At 40.5% G+C, this 16,930-nt stretch overlaps 1 protein-coding gene across 1 annotated transcript in view; it reads right to left on the reverse strand.

Annotated features, from left to right (window-relative positions):
- Positions 1-16,930, reverse strand: part of C5 (complement C5) — a 76,740-nt gene that overhangs the window by 51,720 nt on the left and 8,090 nt on the right. The window contains exons 6-15 of the mRNA XM_048340797.1: positions 15,314-15,396; positions 14,863-14,953; positions 14,117-14,231; positions 10,589-10,715; positions 9,331-9,446; positions 8,730-8,915; positions 6,950-7,153; positions 3,786-3,995; positions 3,513-3,662; positions 902-1,031 (exon numbers count right to left, since the gene is read on the reverse strand). Coding sequence (XP_048196754.1) covers positions 902-1,031; positions 3,513-3,662; positions 3,786-3,995; positions 6,950-7,153; positions 8,730-8,915; positions 9,331-9,446; positions 10,589-10,715; positions 14,117-14,231; positions 14,863-14,953; positions 15,314-15,396 — 1,412 coding nt within the window. The remainder of the gene's footprint in view (positions 1-901; positions 1,032-3,512; positions 3,663-3,785; positions 3,996-6,949; positions 7,154-8,729; positions 8,916-9,330; positions 9,447-10,588; positions 10,716-14,116; positions 14,232-14,862; positions 14,954-15,313; positions 15,397-16,930) is intronic.

Genomic DNA, 16,930 nt, shown 5'->3' on the forward strand with positions numbered 1-16,930 from the left:
CACCATATCAAGCATAATGATAACATTAGAATCATAGGATGAAGGTAGTTAAGATGTACTCTCTGTCCTTGAAGATTTCACAGTTTCCCAGAGTGAGCTTAATTATGTGTAAGAATATACTGTTATTATATTACTTATGACTAGATCTACCCTGTAACATGTACTCCCTATTAAAGAAAGAAGAAATGATCAGCTCTCAATGGGGAAGAGCCCTCATAGAGCACGTGATTCACTCATCCATTCATTTGAATGAATGAGTTACTGCTAGTATGAGACTAATAATCCTCTTGCTTTAGGCTCCAGAGTAACTGGGATTATAGGTGTAAACTGATGCTCTTGAACATAAGATCATTATTCTATCTTGTCTAAGTTTGTAAAAGGAAAAACAGCCCCTAAAAGGTAAGGCCAAAAGTCATAAAATAGCATCATCCAATCCTAGAGCCATCTTTGGGGTCTGTATCATTGAGACAAAGTGAGGAAGGCCAGAGTGAGGACTGATTAGAAAATGCTCAGGAAGGCTGGGAATATGGCCTAGTGGTAAGAGAGCTTGCCTCGTACACATGAAGCCCTGGGTTCGATTCCCCAGCACCACATATATAGAAAACGGCCAGAAGTGGCACTGTGGCTCAAGTGGTAGAGTGCTAGCCTTGAGCAAAAGGAAGCCAGGGACAGTGTTCAGGCCCTGAGTCCAAGGCCCAGGACTGGCAGAAAAAAAAAAGAAAATGCTCAGGAAACCATGGAGGACTTGGGTTCTACACTGGTGCGTGCTTTCCCTGAAAGAACAAAAACACTACCATGGCATTCTGAGGTCAACATAGAGAATATTCCGGAGGAGCAACAAAAATGAAGGCTGAGAGGTGAGTGACCTAACTGTCAGTCATAGAAACACAGCGTGTTTTACCATTTTCTTGTGCTCCATCCGTGTTGGCATTGGTGAGGAAGGTGAGCCCAGCTAGGTAGAATACATCCGCATTGTTACGGCCGCCGCCTGCCCCACAGCCCAGGTCGCTCTTCTCTAAAGCCTGGAACACCTGTCCAGAAAAGCAACATGTGGATCCTACCCAGATATGACGACATTCCCCCGAGAGCCAAAGCCCTGTTACATGACTATCACAAGGCCCGAGAAATGCACAGCACACTGCTCGTCTATCAAATGAGCAAAGGCCATAGTTCTCAATTTCAGGTTTTTTTAAGGTTGTCCTTTTGTGTTTATAAATGGCCTACTTACTCAAAATTAAATCAAGAACCAAGTTCTGATCAAATAGCTTTCATGAAGAGATTCTTTCTTTCTTTCTTTCTTTCTTTTTTTCCTTGCCAGTCCTGGGCCTTGGACTTAGGGCCTGAGCACTGTCCCTGGCTTCTTTTTGCTCAAGGCTAGCACTCTACCACATGAGCCACAGCGCCACTTCTGGCCGTTTTCTACATATGTGGTGCTGGGGAATCAAACCCAGGGCTTCATGTATAGGAGGCAAGCACTCTTGCCACTAGGCCATATTCCCAGCCCCTCAAGAAGAGATTCTTAGAGTTTAAACCATAGTCAGTGTTTTATACATACCATAAATGCTGCAGTCAATACAATTTAAATAAATAAATAAATGGGTGAAAGCATGAAGGAATAAATGAATTGGACTCTGGCGGCTCATGCCTGTAATCCTAGCTACTCAGGAGATTGAGATCTGAAAATATAGATTCAAAGCCAGCCTGGGCAGAAAAGTCTGTGAGACACTTATGTATCTCCAACTAACTACCAGAAAACCCAGAAGTGGTGCTGTGGCTCAAAGTGGTAGAGCACTAGCCTTGAGTAAAAAAAGCTCAGGGACAGTGCTCAGGCTCTGAGTGCAAGCCCCAAAATTGACAAGTAAAAAAAAAAAATCATTTTTGTTACTAACGTTTTTTTGTTTTTTAAGAGCACCAAGACAGACATAAAGACCCATAGAACAGAATAGAAGACCCAGAAATTAAACCATACAACTTCAGCCATCTACATTTTGACAAAAGAGCAGAAAAACATACATTGGACAAAAGACAAACTCCACAACAAATGACACTGTGAAAACTGGTGATCCATATGTAGGACACTGAAATTAGACTCCATCTTTCACCCTGCACAAAATCAACTCCAAGTGGATCAAAGAACTTAATGTAAGTTCTGGATATGGAAAAACTACTCCAGGAAAATGTAGGAAAATGAAGAGATAGACATAAGTCTCTATTTTTTAAATAGGACTCCAGTTGCTCAAGAAATAAGAGCAAGAATGAACAAACAGAACTGCATCAAGCTTAAAAGTTTCTGCACAGCAAGAGAAACAATCATCAGAACCAAGCAACCCATAGAATTTGGGGAAAACGCCACAGAGCCCACCAGTAATTCAACAGATAAAGGATTAATATCCATAATATACAAAGAACTCAAAAATTAAAAACAATTTAAAAAATATACAAGCCAACAGAGTGAACAGATAGTTCTTAGAAGAAGGAATTCAAAAGACTAATAAATACATGAACAAATGCTCAGCATTTTAGCTCTAAAGGAAATGCAAATCAAAACTACACTAAGCCAGGCACTGGTAGCTCATGCCTGTAATCCTAGCTACTTAGGAATCTGAGTAGCTCTGAGGATAGTAGATCTGAGGAGCTCAAAGCCAGCCAGGGCAAGAAAGTCCGTAAGGCTTATCTCCAATTAACCACCAGAAAACTGGGAGTGGCGCTGTGGCTCAAAGTGGTTGAATGCCAGCCTTGAGCGAAGAAGCTCAGGGGCAGCACCCAGGCCCTGAGTTCAAGCCCCGTGACTGACAAAACAAAACTAAGTGAAGAACCCTAAAAACAAACAAAAGACAAACTACACTCAGATTTTATCTTGCCCCAGTCATAATGACATCCATGAAGAAGAAGAAAAAAAACTGGAACCTTTTCAGGGAAAAAGTAACTCTCCTACACTGTTGGTGGGAATGTAAATGAATGCAACCACTATGGAAATCAGCATGAAGGGTCCTCAAAAAATTGAAAATAGACCTATGACTTTGTGATCCCACCATAACACTATTGGGCATACATCCAAAAGAGAGTAAATCAATATGAGAGAAAAATATCTGCATAACTCATTCTTAGTGTTCACAACAGCCAAACTGTGAAATCAGCCAAGGTGCTCAACAGCTGGATGGATAAAGAAACTATGCTTTAGATAAATACATAGATGATAGACAGACAGATAGATAATGGACTGTAACATAGCCATAAAGAAAAACAAAATTACATCATTTGCAAGAAAATGGATGGAACTGGTCATATGTTTTAAATTTAGAAAAGCAAACAAGGATTGACTTATGTTGTAGGAAGTAATCTTCCTGGGGAAGATTATATAAATACATAATCTATGAATATGTATCTATGAATACACTATAGAGAACAAGGCCAGTGTTGCCTTCACTCTTCCCCCACAACCTGTCCTTAATGGAGGCACTGTGTTGACCCTCCCTCTGCCCCACAGTGAACACAGAGGCGCACTACTTAACTCTTTGCATGGGCCTTTTGGCTCTTTCTTGGACTCCATACACAGCACTGTCCACTGCTGTTAATGCCACCCACGAGTCCGACTCGGTCACCATATTGAGAGACACACTTTGGCCTGGAGAGTAAGCATCTGCATTTGGAGACAGCTGAACCTAAAAGGTCATTTGGAAAAAGGGAGAGAACATTTGTAGGGGACACAACTGTGCAGAAGAGGCTGCGTTAGTAGCCTTCTTCATGTGGATGGCATCTTTGCAGTGATGTATCGTTTGACTTACCTGTAGCTGGTTGCCACACTTTTCTTCAATGTTTAACCAGACTGAATCCGACACCAATTCTGCTTTCTGCTCTCCAGTGACGATGTAATAGACCAGGAGTCGGGCTGAAGGAACCATGTTCTGTGTTACTGGGATGTTTATACTTTGATAAGAAGAATCCGGAAGTTTCTCCCTGGTGCCAAAATGTACAATTTTTCCCTTGGATAAAATCTACAAAGAAGCAGCAGAAGCAATAAAAAGTACAAAACTAAGACCTGAGCTTCAAGATGGATTTGGAAGTGGAGTAAAAAGAACATTAAAGAGCCAGGTGCTGGTGGCTCATGCCTGTAATCCTAGCTAGCTACACAGGAGACTGAGATGTGAGGATCGTGGTTTGAAGCCAGCCTGGGCAGAAAAGTCCCCATGAAATGCTTGTCTCCAATTAACCACTCAAAAAAAAAAAATACCACACACACACACACAAAAAAATAACCCTGGAAGTGGTGTTGTGGCTGAAGTGGTATAGCACTAGCCTTGAGCACAAAGAGGCTCAGGGACAGTACCCAGGCCCTGAGTTCAAACCCCATAAATGACAAAAAAAAAAAAAAAAAAAGAAAAATAGCTGGATCTGGTGCTGGTGCCTCAGACTTCTAACCCTACTCAGGAGGCTGAGATTTGAGGAGTGCAGTTTGAAGCCAACCCCAGCAGCAAATCCACGGGATTCTTATTTCCAGTTAACCAGCAAAAAGCCAGAAGTGGAGGCATGGCTTAAGGGGTAGAGCATCGTCCTTGAGTGAAAGAGCTACGAGACAATGCCCAGGCCCTGAGTTCAAGTCCCAGTAGTGGAGAGAGAGAGAGACAGAGACAGAGACAGAGAGAGAGAGACAGAGACAGACAGAGACAGAGACAGAGACAGAGACAGACAGAGACAGAGACAGAGACAGAGAGACAGAGAAGAAGGAGTTGACATGTCTATGTAGTCTCACTGGTTGCTGTGACCTTTAGTACTTATTTAAGTCCTTTAATTCTCATAATACACTAATGTGATTGGAATCTTTACACCCACTGAAGAAACTGAGACCCAGTAATAATTAAATAGCAATCTGGTTTTAGTTAAAAATCAAATAACCAGGAAATTAAAGAACTAAAATATGGACCTAGATTTTTTAAAAGTCATGCACTGGACCTAAAACTATCTATCTATCCATCTATCTATCTATCTATCTATCTATCTATCTATCTATCTATCTATCTATATCTATATATATATATATATAGAGAGAGAGAGAGAGAGATAGAAAGTGTGTGTGTGTGTGTGTGTGTGTAGTATGTGTATAAATGCATGTTATTTTGTATTAAGTTTTAAAATCACGGATTGCATCCCAAGTTAGAAGTTTAAAGTAAAAAAAAAAAGCATGAAGCCAAAATACCTTCCAAAGTCCCTTAAATTGTTCTTAAAGAGCAGACTGGTATATAACTTGGCTTGCAGTTTATGAATGGTTTCTCTGCATTCCCACCAGTTCGGGTCCTCATTTATTTTTTAATTCCTGCCTCAGGAACACAGGGAAAGCCCTCATCAGCACCTGATGTCCTGGCTTTTGGCATGGCTCTCTCCACTCCTTTGGTAACTGTCAAGAAGCCCCTGCCACTTTCTCTACCTTCTTTCCTAGGCTTTGCCAACAGGCTTAATGGATTCGCCTCCTGTGTGATGTTAAGTGATGCAAGGGGTATGTCCCTGGCGCTGCAACTGGAGCAGGTGTCATGTGGTTCAATTCCTAGCAGCAGGACTTGCATCTCCCTTTTTTAGGCCAATGTACTTGAACTAGGAGTAGGCATGTAATCCTTGGCCGTGAACTAAGAGCTAAGGTGGCATAATCAGACCCTAATTAGCCTGATTAGACTCCATTAATAGAAGGAGTTATTACCTCAGAAATCAGACGTCCTAGTTCAAGTCAAAATCTTCCTCTTCTGAGCTGAGTGACCATATTAATATTGAAAACTCTTTGTCCCTTAATTTCCCCATCTGTAAAATGGTCAAGATAATCCTGTCCTTTCTCAAAGGTTTTTGAGAAGCTGATTATTAAATTAGATAATGTTCTTGTGAACACTAAAATACACACATAGGAGGCTGGGAATATGGCCTAGTGGTAAAGTGTTCGCCTCGTATACCTGAAGTCCTGGGTTCAATTACTCAGCACCACATATATAGAAAAAAAAGCCGGAAGTGGTACTGTGGCTCAAGTGGCAGTGGGCTAGCCTTGAGCAAAAAGAAGCCAGGGACAGTGCTCAGACTCTGAGTCCAAGCCCCAGGACTGGCAACAAAAACAAAACAAGTAGAAATGAAAAAATAAATAAAAATAAAATAAAATTAATTAATTAAAATAAAATACACACATAAAGAATTATTCTAGGGCTGGGGATATAGCCTAGTGGCAAGAGTGCCTGCCTCGGATACACGAGGCCCTAGGTTCGATTCCCCAGCACCACATATACAGAAAACGGCCAGAAGCGGCGCTGTGGCTCAAGTGGCAGAGTGCTAGCCTTGAGCGGGAAGAAGCCAGGGACAGTGCTCAGGCCCTGAGTCCAAGGCCCAGGACTGGCCAAAAAAAAAAAAAGAATTATTCTAATGTTTGTTTGGTTTCTTTTTTGTGTCAGTCATGGGGCTTGAATTCAGGGCCTGGGTGCTGTCCCTGAGCTTTTTTGCTCAAGGGAGTGCTCTACCACTTTGAGCCACAGCTCCACTTCTAATTTCCAGGTGATTAATTGGGGATAAGAGTCTCATGGACTTTTCTGCCATGACTGACCTTCAGCTCTCAGTCTCCTGAGAAGTTAGGATTACAGGTGTGAGCCACCAGCACCTGGATCATTCTAATGCTTTATTTTTAAATAAGAAAAGGAAATTTTAGGGCTGGGAATATGGCCTAGTGGTAGAGTGCTTGCCTCATATACATGAAGCCCTGGGTTTGATTCCTCAGCACCACATATATCGAAAAAGCCAGAAGTGGTGCTGTGGCTCAAGCGGTAAAGTGCTAGCCTTGAGAAAAAAAAAAAAAAAGGAAAAAAAGCCAGGGGCAATGCTCAGGCCCTTAAGTGCTTAAGCCCCAGGACTAGGAGAAAAAAAAAAAAAAAGGAAATTGTTCCAGGTTTAGGGCACAAAGACATATATTTATAATTATTGTACTTACCAAGAAATTATAGTGAGTTATTTTGTCAATGTATGGACTCTTGGGGGTTACAACGATATTCAGATATTCTCCAACAAGCAAAGGTTTATAGTTTTCAATCCAATCAATATAAAGGTAACTGTGGCTGAGAGATGAATAAGAAATTGCTTGGTAATCTTTGGTAGCTTGATTTTCTTCGGGGAGGTCTGGGGCATCAGTTTTGACCTGAAAAGGAAAATTTTTAAAGCACATGTGGACTGGGAGACGTGCTTTTCTGTAAAATGTGTCTTTTAAATTCTTGGCTTTCTAAATTTCTAAAATTCACAATGCCAAATGTGAAAGGAGGCTAATAGCTCCTCTGTTTCAGTGTTTGTACAGCTGTGGTATGAAGCTCCTTTGTAGAGACCATAGAGAATGATGAAGGGCTGAGGGTTAAGTGAAGAGAGAAGATGTTCCTGAAACAAATATTTTCTCCCTTTCTGAAGTATCATTAAGTTAAGGCACTTCTCTTTCTAAACAATGAGATGACAGGAACTAATGGGAGGAGAAGAGAAGTGGCAAGGAAGTAGATCTAATTCTTGAGGACTTGGGGACAAAAGTTATGAATGAATATCACAGAGTCTGTCTGGCTTAGTTTCATTATGAAGTAATTGACCCAAAGGATTTCTTATAAACCCAGACTGAGGCCCAAAGAACAACATGTCAGCAGCAACTTTCCTATTGCTTGCAGACAGTAAGAAGGTTACTAATTCATGTTCAGGTACATTGGTTTGTGTTCCAGTTTGGCCCCTAATTTAATTCTGGATAAGTTATGTAATCAACAGGGCAGTGGAAGCTTCCATTTTGTAATCACAAAATTACAAAGATAATATTCTCTCACTCAGATGGCTGATTAAGTAGATATGATATAAGCTCTTCACAAAGCTCTTAGCACAGTACCTAAACACTTCGCAGGTACTTGGTGAATGTAAGCTTGGTGCTTAGTGAGATGATTTTGAATATATGCATCTTGCAGTCATGGACCTGAGCTGTTACCTTACCAATATTTTACTCGAGGTGAGGAACTCAAACATTTATTCTGGGAGAGAAGAAGAGTGAATTCTAAGAAGAGTGGTTTGTTCATGTTTTAAAATATCTTATGTCTTAAGCCAGGTGCTGATTACTCACATTTGTAATCTAGCTACATAGAAGGCTGAAATCTGAGAATTGAGGTTAGAAGCCAGCCAGAACAGGAAAGTCCTTGAGACTCATCTCCAGGGAACCACCAAAAAGCTGGAAGTGAAATTGTGGCTCAAGTGATAGAGTGCTAGCTTTGAGCAAAAAAGCTCAAGGACAGTGTCTAGGCCCTGAGTTCAATCTCTAGTACTTGCACATAGGTTAAAATTTTCAGACATTTTAGATACACACACACACACACACACACACACACACACACACACACACACACACACAATTTGTTTCTAAGAAGAAAGAAAAGGAGGATAGGGAGATATTCCTGTCTCCTCTGTCCACTACTATACCTTCTGAAGTATAGAATGCATTCTAATATGTTCTTACTGATGTAAGCCAGAACAGTTCATTTCAAAACAAAAAAATGGACAGACTTATCTTCCTCAAGGGCCATTTGATGGGTTAACAGATTAGATTGTCTCTGGTATCCATTTGTTTTGGATGTGAACATTATGGAACTAGTCATTGGATGCAAGGATGAAATCCACCACATCTGTTCGGCACAGTAATCAAAGCATACAGTCAAAAGTACACAGTGTCCTAAAAAAATATAGCAGGAGATTCGACTCACATAAAACTCCAGTGCCGTCACTGCCGATGGGAGATTAACCACAAATGAAGCCACTCCATCACTGAGACTTGTCACACTCCGCTGCGATTCCAAGTCAGACATCTCTTGGTTTACATGGACTATTTGTGCGTTCAGAGTTACTGGCACCCCTCCTACCAGCTGGTCCAATGAATCCTTCACCTGAACCTGTTTGTCAAAACAATTTAAATCCATTCAATAGTGTATCATGTCTTTTGTTTGTTTGTTTGTTGTTTAGTTTTGGTTTTTTGGTGCCAGTCCTGGGGCTTCAACTCAGGGCCTGGGCCCTGTCCCTTAGCTTTATTTTCCTCCAAGGCTAACACTCTACTACTTGAATCACAGCTCTACTTCCAGCCTTTTGTGATTCAGATAAGAGTCTCATGGACTTTCCAGCCCCATCTTGCTTTGAACCTCGATCCTCAGATTTCAGCCTCCTGAGTAGCTAGAATTACAGGCATGAGCTACTGGCACCCAGCATCTGCCTCACGCCTTTTAATAGATAACAATTTAATAGATAACAATTCTGAATCAATGGTTTTGTTCCTCATCACCATAATCAGCAGGATCCCCAGACCCCATCTACCTTGATGGAATATGGAATCCCAGGTTTCAAGAAAAGAGGTGTAGCAACCAAATTTAGTCTGTAGGGTGACAGCACATATTTGATGCCAGGTATTTCTGCCTCTTCAGAAAATCCACCTAAAGAAAAGGTTAACATTTTTAGACATCTACTGAACTGGGGTGTCTCTATCTTTTCTGTGTCTCTGCATACTTATTCATATATAAATATATGAATATTCATGTATATACATATATATGGTATTCAATACCTGGACAATTGCTTCACCTTTCCAGTCAACCTTAGAAAAAGGACTCAATTAAAGGGAATGAGTGGGGGCTTTAGGAATCACCTGGTTTCACTTATTTTGCAGGAAAAATATTGATCTTCGTGCAGTTACATGATTATTTCAAGCTTAATTAGAGGATTGATGTGTCTGAACATATGAATAAAATAATGAATCAAGACATCCTAGAAATAAGACAGTTCAGGTTTTCTTGGAGTAGTAATAATTATTTAGAACCATTGGAGTAGCATAGAAAGCATTAGACTAGATGTTAAGCATCAAAAGGAAGGAGTAGACAGGTCCTGGGGAAAAAGGAGGAAGAGGATCTTGCAGGGAGGAAGAGGAAGGAAAGGAGAGGAGGAGGGGAAGAAGGGCCAACACATAGCACTAATTCTATGCAACAGGCAGTTTAGGAACTTTGCACAGACTTATTCTTTGGCCCTCACTGTTACCCTGTAAGGCAATACTATTATTGGGCTCTTTTTTAGAAACACATTATCCCCTCTATTTTGGGGATCAAATTTCTGAATGTTGTCTCTAAAGGGAGCTTTAGGAACATTTAGCTCATCTCCATCAGGGCACAAATAAGATCAGAGTCACAGTAAACAGTGACAGCTTTCTTGGCACAGGGTCTCATCAAACACTCACACATGCATAATCACATTTTGATTTTGATGCTTCCAGATGAGCACCTGGGATGCCAGCTGTTTGAGCAGGCTAGCATGCTGATTCACTTCCGGTATCTGTAACCCAGTTTTGCAGAGCAGGTAACAGAGACCCCATGGCTTGCCTAATGACTCAAGAGCTCTACTTTAATCTCAACCTTTAATTACTGATAGAAAGTAAAAATTAACCATGAAAGAAGATGTGAAGGAAATGTAGGAATCAGTTGTACCATTGAAATACAATCTAAATATTTTCTGAAACACACAGACACACACAGACACACAGACACACACACACACACACACACACACACACACACACACCTCTTACCTGTAGACTCTGTGACTGTCACAGCAATATAAAGGTACTTGTCATTTAAATCTTCTAGACTGTCATATGACAGTTCTTTAATTGCCGTTTCGGAATCAAATGTGACTTGAGCAATCCCATTTATCAACTTTTAAAAGGGGAAAGAAAAGTTTAAGAATTAATTTAGAGAAGAATTACATAAAGAAATAATAATAATAATAAAGGTTATATTTACTAGCTTCTAAAAGGAAGGCAAATGTCAGAGCAACGATTAGCATCACTGAGAAAGTGATTGATTGAGGCCCACAGCAAAGCCAGGCTGTTATTTCCTAATCCATTGGTATAGAATTACAGATGATGAAGAGCCCAAGCATCACATGGTCTTTTTGCTATAAGTTACAAAGATGCCTTTTTCCAACCCCAAAGTCATCATCCATCAATGTAGCGCTCTCTTGTTACTTCTGCCCTTAACTGAGATTGGGTTGGATGTCATATTTCATTCTTTTACACATTTACATGCTGATTCAAAAACATACACGTCTATGAGGTTAATTCATATGACTTCATTTCTTTTCTTTCTGCTTGGAATAAGTTTATCTGGACACTCCCTATCTTCTTCAATTAGTCATTTGTCATTTGTTTCCCTGGAAAAAATTTCCATTTGATGTAGGATATCTAATCTTTTTGGTATTCAGTTCTTTTTTCAGGGGCTGGGAAGGTGGCTTAGTGGTAGAGTGCTTGCCTAGCATGTATGAAGCCCTGGGTTTGATTCCTCAGTACCACATAAACAAAATAATAATAAAGTATTTTCAAAAAATGTAAAAAAAACTGCTGGGTGCTGGTGGCTCATGCCAGTAATCCTAGCTACTGAGGAGGCTGAGATTTGAGGATCATGGTTCAAAGCCAGCCTGGGCAGAAAAGTCCATGAGACACTTATTTTCAGTTAACCACCAGAAAATTGGAAGTGGCACCATGACTCAAGTAGCAGAATGCTAACCTTGAGCTGAAGAGCTTGAGGACAGTGCCCGGGCCCAGAGTTCAAGCCCTACGATGACGATGATCACCACCACCACCACCAACAACAAAAAAAACTATCTTTGAGTAGTGTACAAGGGGGTCCAATTCAAAATATCCGCTTTATGAGCACAATGTATCTTGATCAATGTCACCCCTTCCATCCTTCTCTCCCCATCTCTCCCAGCTCCACCTATCCCCTCAAGTTACCTGGTTCTATTTTCATATATATTCATTATTATTATGGCTTCATTCTCCCAGTCTTTCTCTTTTTTTGCCAGTCCTGGGCCTTGAACTCAGGGCCTGAGTACTGTCCCTGGCTTCTTTTTGCTCAAGGCTAGCACTCTGCCACTTGAGCCACAGCGCCCCTTCTGGCCATTTTCTGTATATGTGGTGCTGGGGAATCGAACCCAGGGCCTCATGTATATGAGGCAGGCACTCTTGCCACTAGGCCATATCACCAGCCCCCCTGGCTTCTTTTTGCTCAAGGCTAGCACTCTGCCACTTGAGCCACAGTGCCACTTCTAGCCGTTTTCTATATATGTGGTGCTGAGGAATCGAACCCTGGGCTTCATGTATACGAGGCAAGCACTCTTGCCACTAGGCCATATTACTAGCCCTGCCCAGTCTTTCTCTCTTCATTTCTTTCTCACCCTTGTCCCAACACTTCAAGTTCCAGCTTCCTGGTATTCATTTTGTTAGACTGTAAGTTAGCTGTTCAGAGGAGTTGCACCATTAGAGTCCTCTCCTGCATATACCATACTTTTGTTAATACATTTGTGTATATATGAATATGACTGTGTATGTTTCTACATGTATTTATTACATAGATCTAGCTCTCATATGAGAGAAAAACATGTATCCTTTTTCTCTCTAGTCTTGTTTTTTATTCTAAAATTGTTAGACTTGAAACCAGCCATCTTGTATGATTTAGCTGTATTCAGTTTCTGTCTTTTGTTTTGTTTTGCATGGGGCCTAGGGATTGAATCCAGCCAGGGCCTCATGTACACTAGCATGGGGTTGACCACTATACTTTACCTCAAACCCCAATTTAGCCTTCAATCCCAGTGCCTAACATAGAATCTTCCTTGCATAAAAAGACATTTAACTAACTTTAAATTTGGCTGTCTTTTTAAAAAGCAGAAACTAAATAAATACAATGCAAAATATACAAATATGTAATAGTAAGCAAAAAATAACCCCAAATCCTGTCATCCATAGTATAATACAAAGAAAACTGATGAAGGAAAAAATGGGGGGGGGGTAGGGCTCTAATTCTAGCAACTACTAGCTCTTAACTAGGGGCAAATAACTTCGATATTTTCAAAGTGTCTCCTCTTGGAGAGAAAAAAAAATACATCATCTCGGGACATATAAGGGCAATGATTTAGACCTACAAGGAACTTAACATAACACGTGATAGATAAGAACACAAACTATTATAACACAGAAGAGATCTTTGCCCTCAGCCTCACTGACATTTTGGACAGGATCAGTGTGTGTGTGTGTGTGTGTGTGTGTGTGTGTGTGTGTGTGTGTGTGTGTGTGTGTGTTGCTGGGCATGTGCAGTTGGACAGCAACTCCGTGTCTAACCCCTAAATGCCAGGAGCTTCCATCAACTCTGAATATTGTCAAACATACCTTTAGAAGTAAAAATGATCCCTGGTTGGGAACAATTTCAAGAAAATATGAAAGACACTCCATTAATACAGTCATGACACTCAAAGTAAAGATGGAACGACTTAACTTGAAGAGCTAGGTGGATCTGGGATAGACAGTGGGGGAGGGATGGACAGGGTGACACTGATCAAGATACATTGTATTCATAATCTGACATGTTGAAGTGGAATCTGTTTGTACAACTACTTAAAGCTACTAAAGCTTGCTTTTTTTTTTTTTTTTTTTTTTTTTTGCCAGTCCTGGGCCTTGGACTCAGGGCCTGAGCACTGTCCCTGGCTTCTTCCCCGCTCAAGGCTAGCACTCTGCCGCTTGCGCCACAGCACCGCTTCTGGCCGTTTTCTGTATATGTGGTGCTGGGGAATCGAACCTAGGGCCTTGTGTATCCGAGGCAGGCACTCTTGCCACTAGGCCATATCCCCAGCCCTGCTTTTTTTTTTTTTAATCATGAAAAAAAGAAAGGCTCAGGCCTAGGAGAATGCAAAGCAGAGGCAGCTAACCCAGTTCAAAGGAGACAGAGATATCCTAGAAAAGGTATTTCGATGTTTAAATTTAGAGAGTGAGAACGTATTAAGCAAAGAAGAGACAGAGGGAACAAACAAAGATCTTGAGGCAAGAGACTACAGTGACTGAGAACCTGGAGTGTTGGTTAGGAAAGAGAGAATGGATGGCATGAGATCAGTTGGCAAGGAAGGGCGATGCCAAGGACAATGACCAGGGTTCCAAGGCCAATGGGAAGCGGAATGAGGGTTTTAAGCCTTCCTCATGCCTATAGAAACCACAGGATTGACTAGAAGGTTCTGAAATACCTTCCCATGCTCACGTTATCTAGATCTGCGTGAACATGGAGTGTCTTACCATTGTGCTCTTCATTGCCTTGTGCATCATTTCTTTTTGGTCATCTTTGATGTCTTCTCTTAATCCAAAAAAGACATACACTTCAGCCTCAGTGACCATTTTATTGTAAAAATAGCTGCCAAACAATATTGTAAAATTGTTTTGATAACATGATTGTAGCCATAAGATTCAGACAAAATGTAACACTTGGAAACTGCATAAAGCATTCAGTATAGCTCCATCCACGATTGTATTTCATCCTTATAAAGCAATGCTAAAGCACAGATTTTGTGTGTGTATGTGCTGCACTGGTATTTTCTCGGCTTTCTTACAGGGCTTGTTTCCTACCACTTGAGCCACAGCTTCATTCTAGCTTTTTTTTTTTTCTTTCTGGTTAATTGGAACTAAGAGTCCCATAGACTTTCCTCCCTGTGCTGGCTTCAAACCATGATTCTCAGTTCTCAGCTTCCTGAGTAGGTAGGTTTACAGCACTCACCTTAGAGTATGGATTTGGGGGATGATGTAGCAAGATGGCATATACCATATCTGAGTCAGTTTGATTGTGTATATACACATATGTAGACATATATGTGTATGTATATATATAAAATCTCAAATCAAAATAGGCAAATAAGCTATTTGCATGACATCGCCTCCATCAAGCCATCCAAAAGTTATAGTAAACTTGCTAATAATCACAGTTTATCCTTAGAGTAACCTTGACTCATCAGAGTAGGGAATCAGTTAAATGAAAGTAACCATCTTACCTTGCTTTTATTGTAATTTCAAAATTCTTAAAGTTCTTGTAGCTAATGAAATTACTTTCTGGTTCTATCAAAACAGAAAAATGTGGCAAGACTGCAAATAGAAAGGAAAAGACCATATCACCTACTAAATAAGCAGCCTTTAAAACAACACCCAGCACCCACCCACCTCCATCATCAGTAGATGACATGCCCAAGGAGCCTTCCCACTGAATCAGAGTCAAGACCATTGGGGTTGGTTCTGTCCCTCACCAGTAACTGTGCATGCTGGAAGCAGAACTTAGGTATTCAGACAGCCACCACCACCTCCCTACCCCCTGCTCCAATCAGTACTTCCAACATATTAGTAGGGTGCTTCATCTCCATCACAGAGGGATTTGCATTAGATGGGAAGATTGCTGCAAAAAACCCTTAATTCATTATAGGTTATTAGCATTTAATTGCCAGAAATTACCGTATTCTTTAATCTCAAAGGATGTGGCTGCCGTGGTTGAAAAGTCCTCTCTATATTTAGCTTTAATTGTCCATACACCGTATCTGGGCAAGTAAAATATTTAAAATTATAGATGTTAATACCTCTAATTTACCTTGAGGAGATCTAATAAATTCCTACTTAAAAGAAGTTAAAATACACATAGATATATGTAGCTCTATTATGTGAGAGACTTTTGGTTCTGTTTTGTGTCTGTCCTAGGGCTTGAACTCAGGGCCTGATCTTGAGCTAGCACTCTACCACTTGAGCCACAGTGCCACTTCCAGCTTTGTGGTGATTCCTTGGAGATCAAACTCTCGTGGACTTTCCTGCCCCAGCTGGCTTCTAACTGCCATCCTTGATCCTAGGATCTCACCCTTCCAGAGTAGCTAGGATTACAGGTGTGAGTCACTAGTTCCCAGCTTTGTGAGAGATTTTTAAACAAATAGAAATCATTGAGCATTGTTAGGATAGTAGAAAATGTTTAGTAGTTTCTTCATATATTGTTACTTTCCAGGTATTTTATCTTCACATAGTCATTAGCTTTGATCTGAAGAACTGACGAATGACAACTTTGGATCTTACTTGATCTTGTATGTTTACAACACTAACATACAATGGAAATCTACAGCATAATAAAAGATGTCTAAGATAGTCTCTAGAAACAGGTAATGCAAGCCAAGTCTATCTGGATGGTAACATTCACATCTCATATAAATGAAAAGATGGCTAGAGGCGATGGATGGCTTATTAAAAGAAGAAAAGACCAGTTTATTAACAACCTCTATTCAAAAATATTTATTGAATTCTAGGAGTAAGCATTAGATATAAAAACTTGAACAAAGCTAAACAATGGTGGCTCACATCTGTAAATCCTAGCTACTCAGGAGGCTGAGACCTGAGGATCAAAGTTTGAAGCCAGCCCAGGAAGAGAAGTCTATGAGATTCTTATTCCAATTGACCAGCAAAATACTGGGAATGGAGCTGTGGTTCAAGTGTTAGAGCACCAACCAACCTTAAGCAAAAAAGTCAAGAGCACAAGGCCCTGAGTGCAAGTCCTACTCTCAGCAAGCACACACACACTTGAACACAACACAAGAATTATGGTGTTCATAAAGTTGATTGCCCATGTGAATTCAAATCCTCTTCACTTTGCCTTTTGCTACTAGGTTTTTAGGTGAGCAAGTTAATATAAGTTGAAAACTGAGGGAAATAATTGTGAAGATTGGTTATATAGCCATAAATATTAATAACATGGCTATCATCATCACCATCATCAATTCAGCTAATAATTACCAAGTACTTATTATGCTGAAGTACTAACATATAGTAAGAAATATAGAGGGAAAAAGGATTTTTTTTGCGGGTTGTTGTTTGTTTGTTTTTTGCAGGGAGAGAGATTGTGAAGGAACTGAATCTAATTTCTCAGTAAACTTAAAATAGAGTCAAAGGGAAAGGAGACAAATGAAGAGAAGAGGGGAGGAACTGTGTAAAGAATTCAGTGTATATCTTACAAAATTAAGAATAGTGTGAGAAGAAGTGGGTAGGAGAGGGATGGGTGAGAATGTTGAAAGGGGGGACATTGGTCGAGTTATATTG

This window comes from Perognathus longimembris, chromosome 1, assembly GCF_023159225.1.
Source record: "Perognathus longimembris pacificus isolate PPM17 chromosome 1, ASM2315922v1, whole genome shotgun sequence".
Lineage (NCBI taxonomy): Eukaryota > Metazoa > Chordata > Mammalia > Rodentia > Heteromyidae > Perognathus > Perognathus longimembris.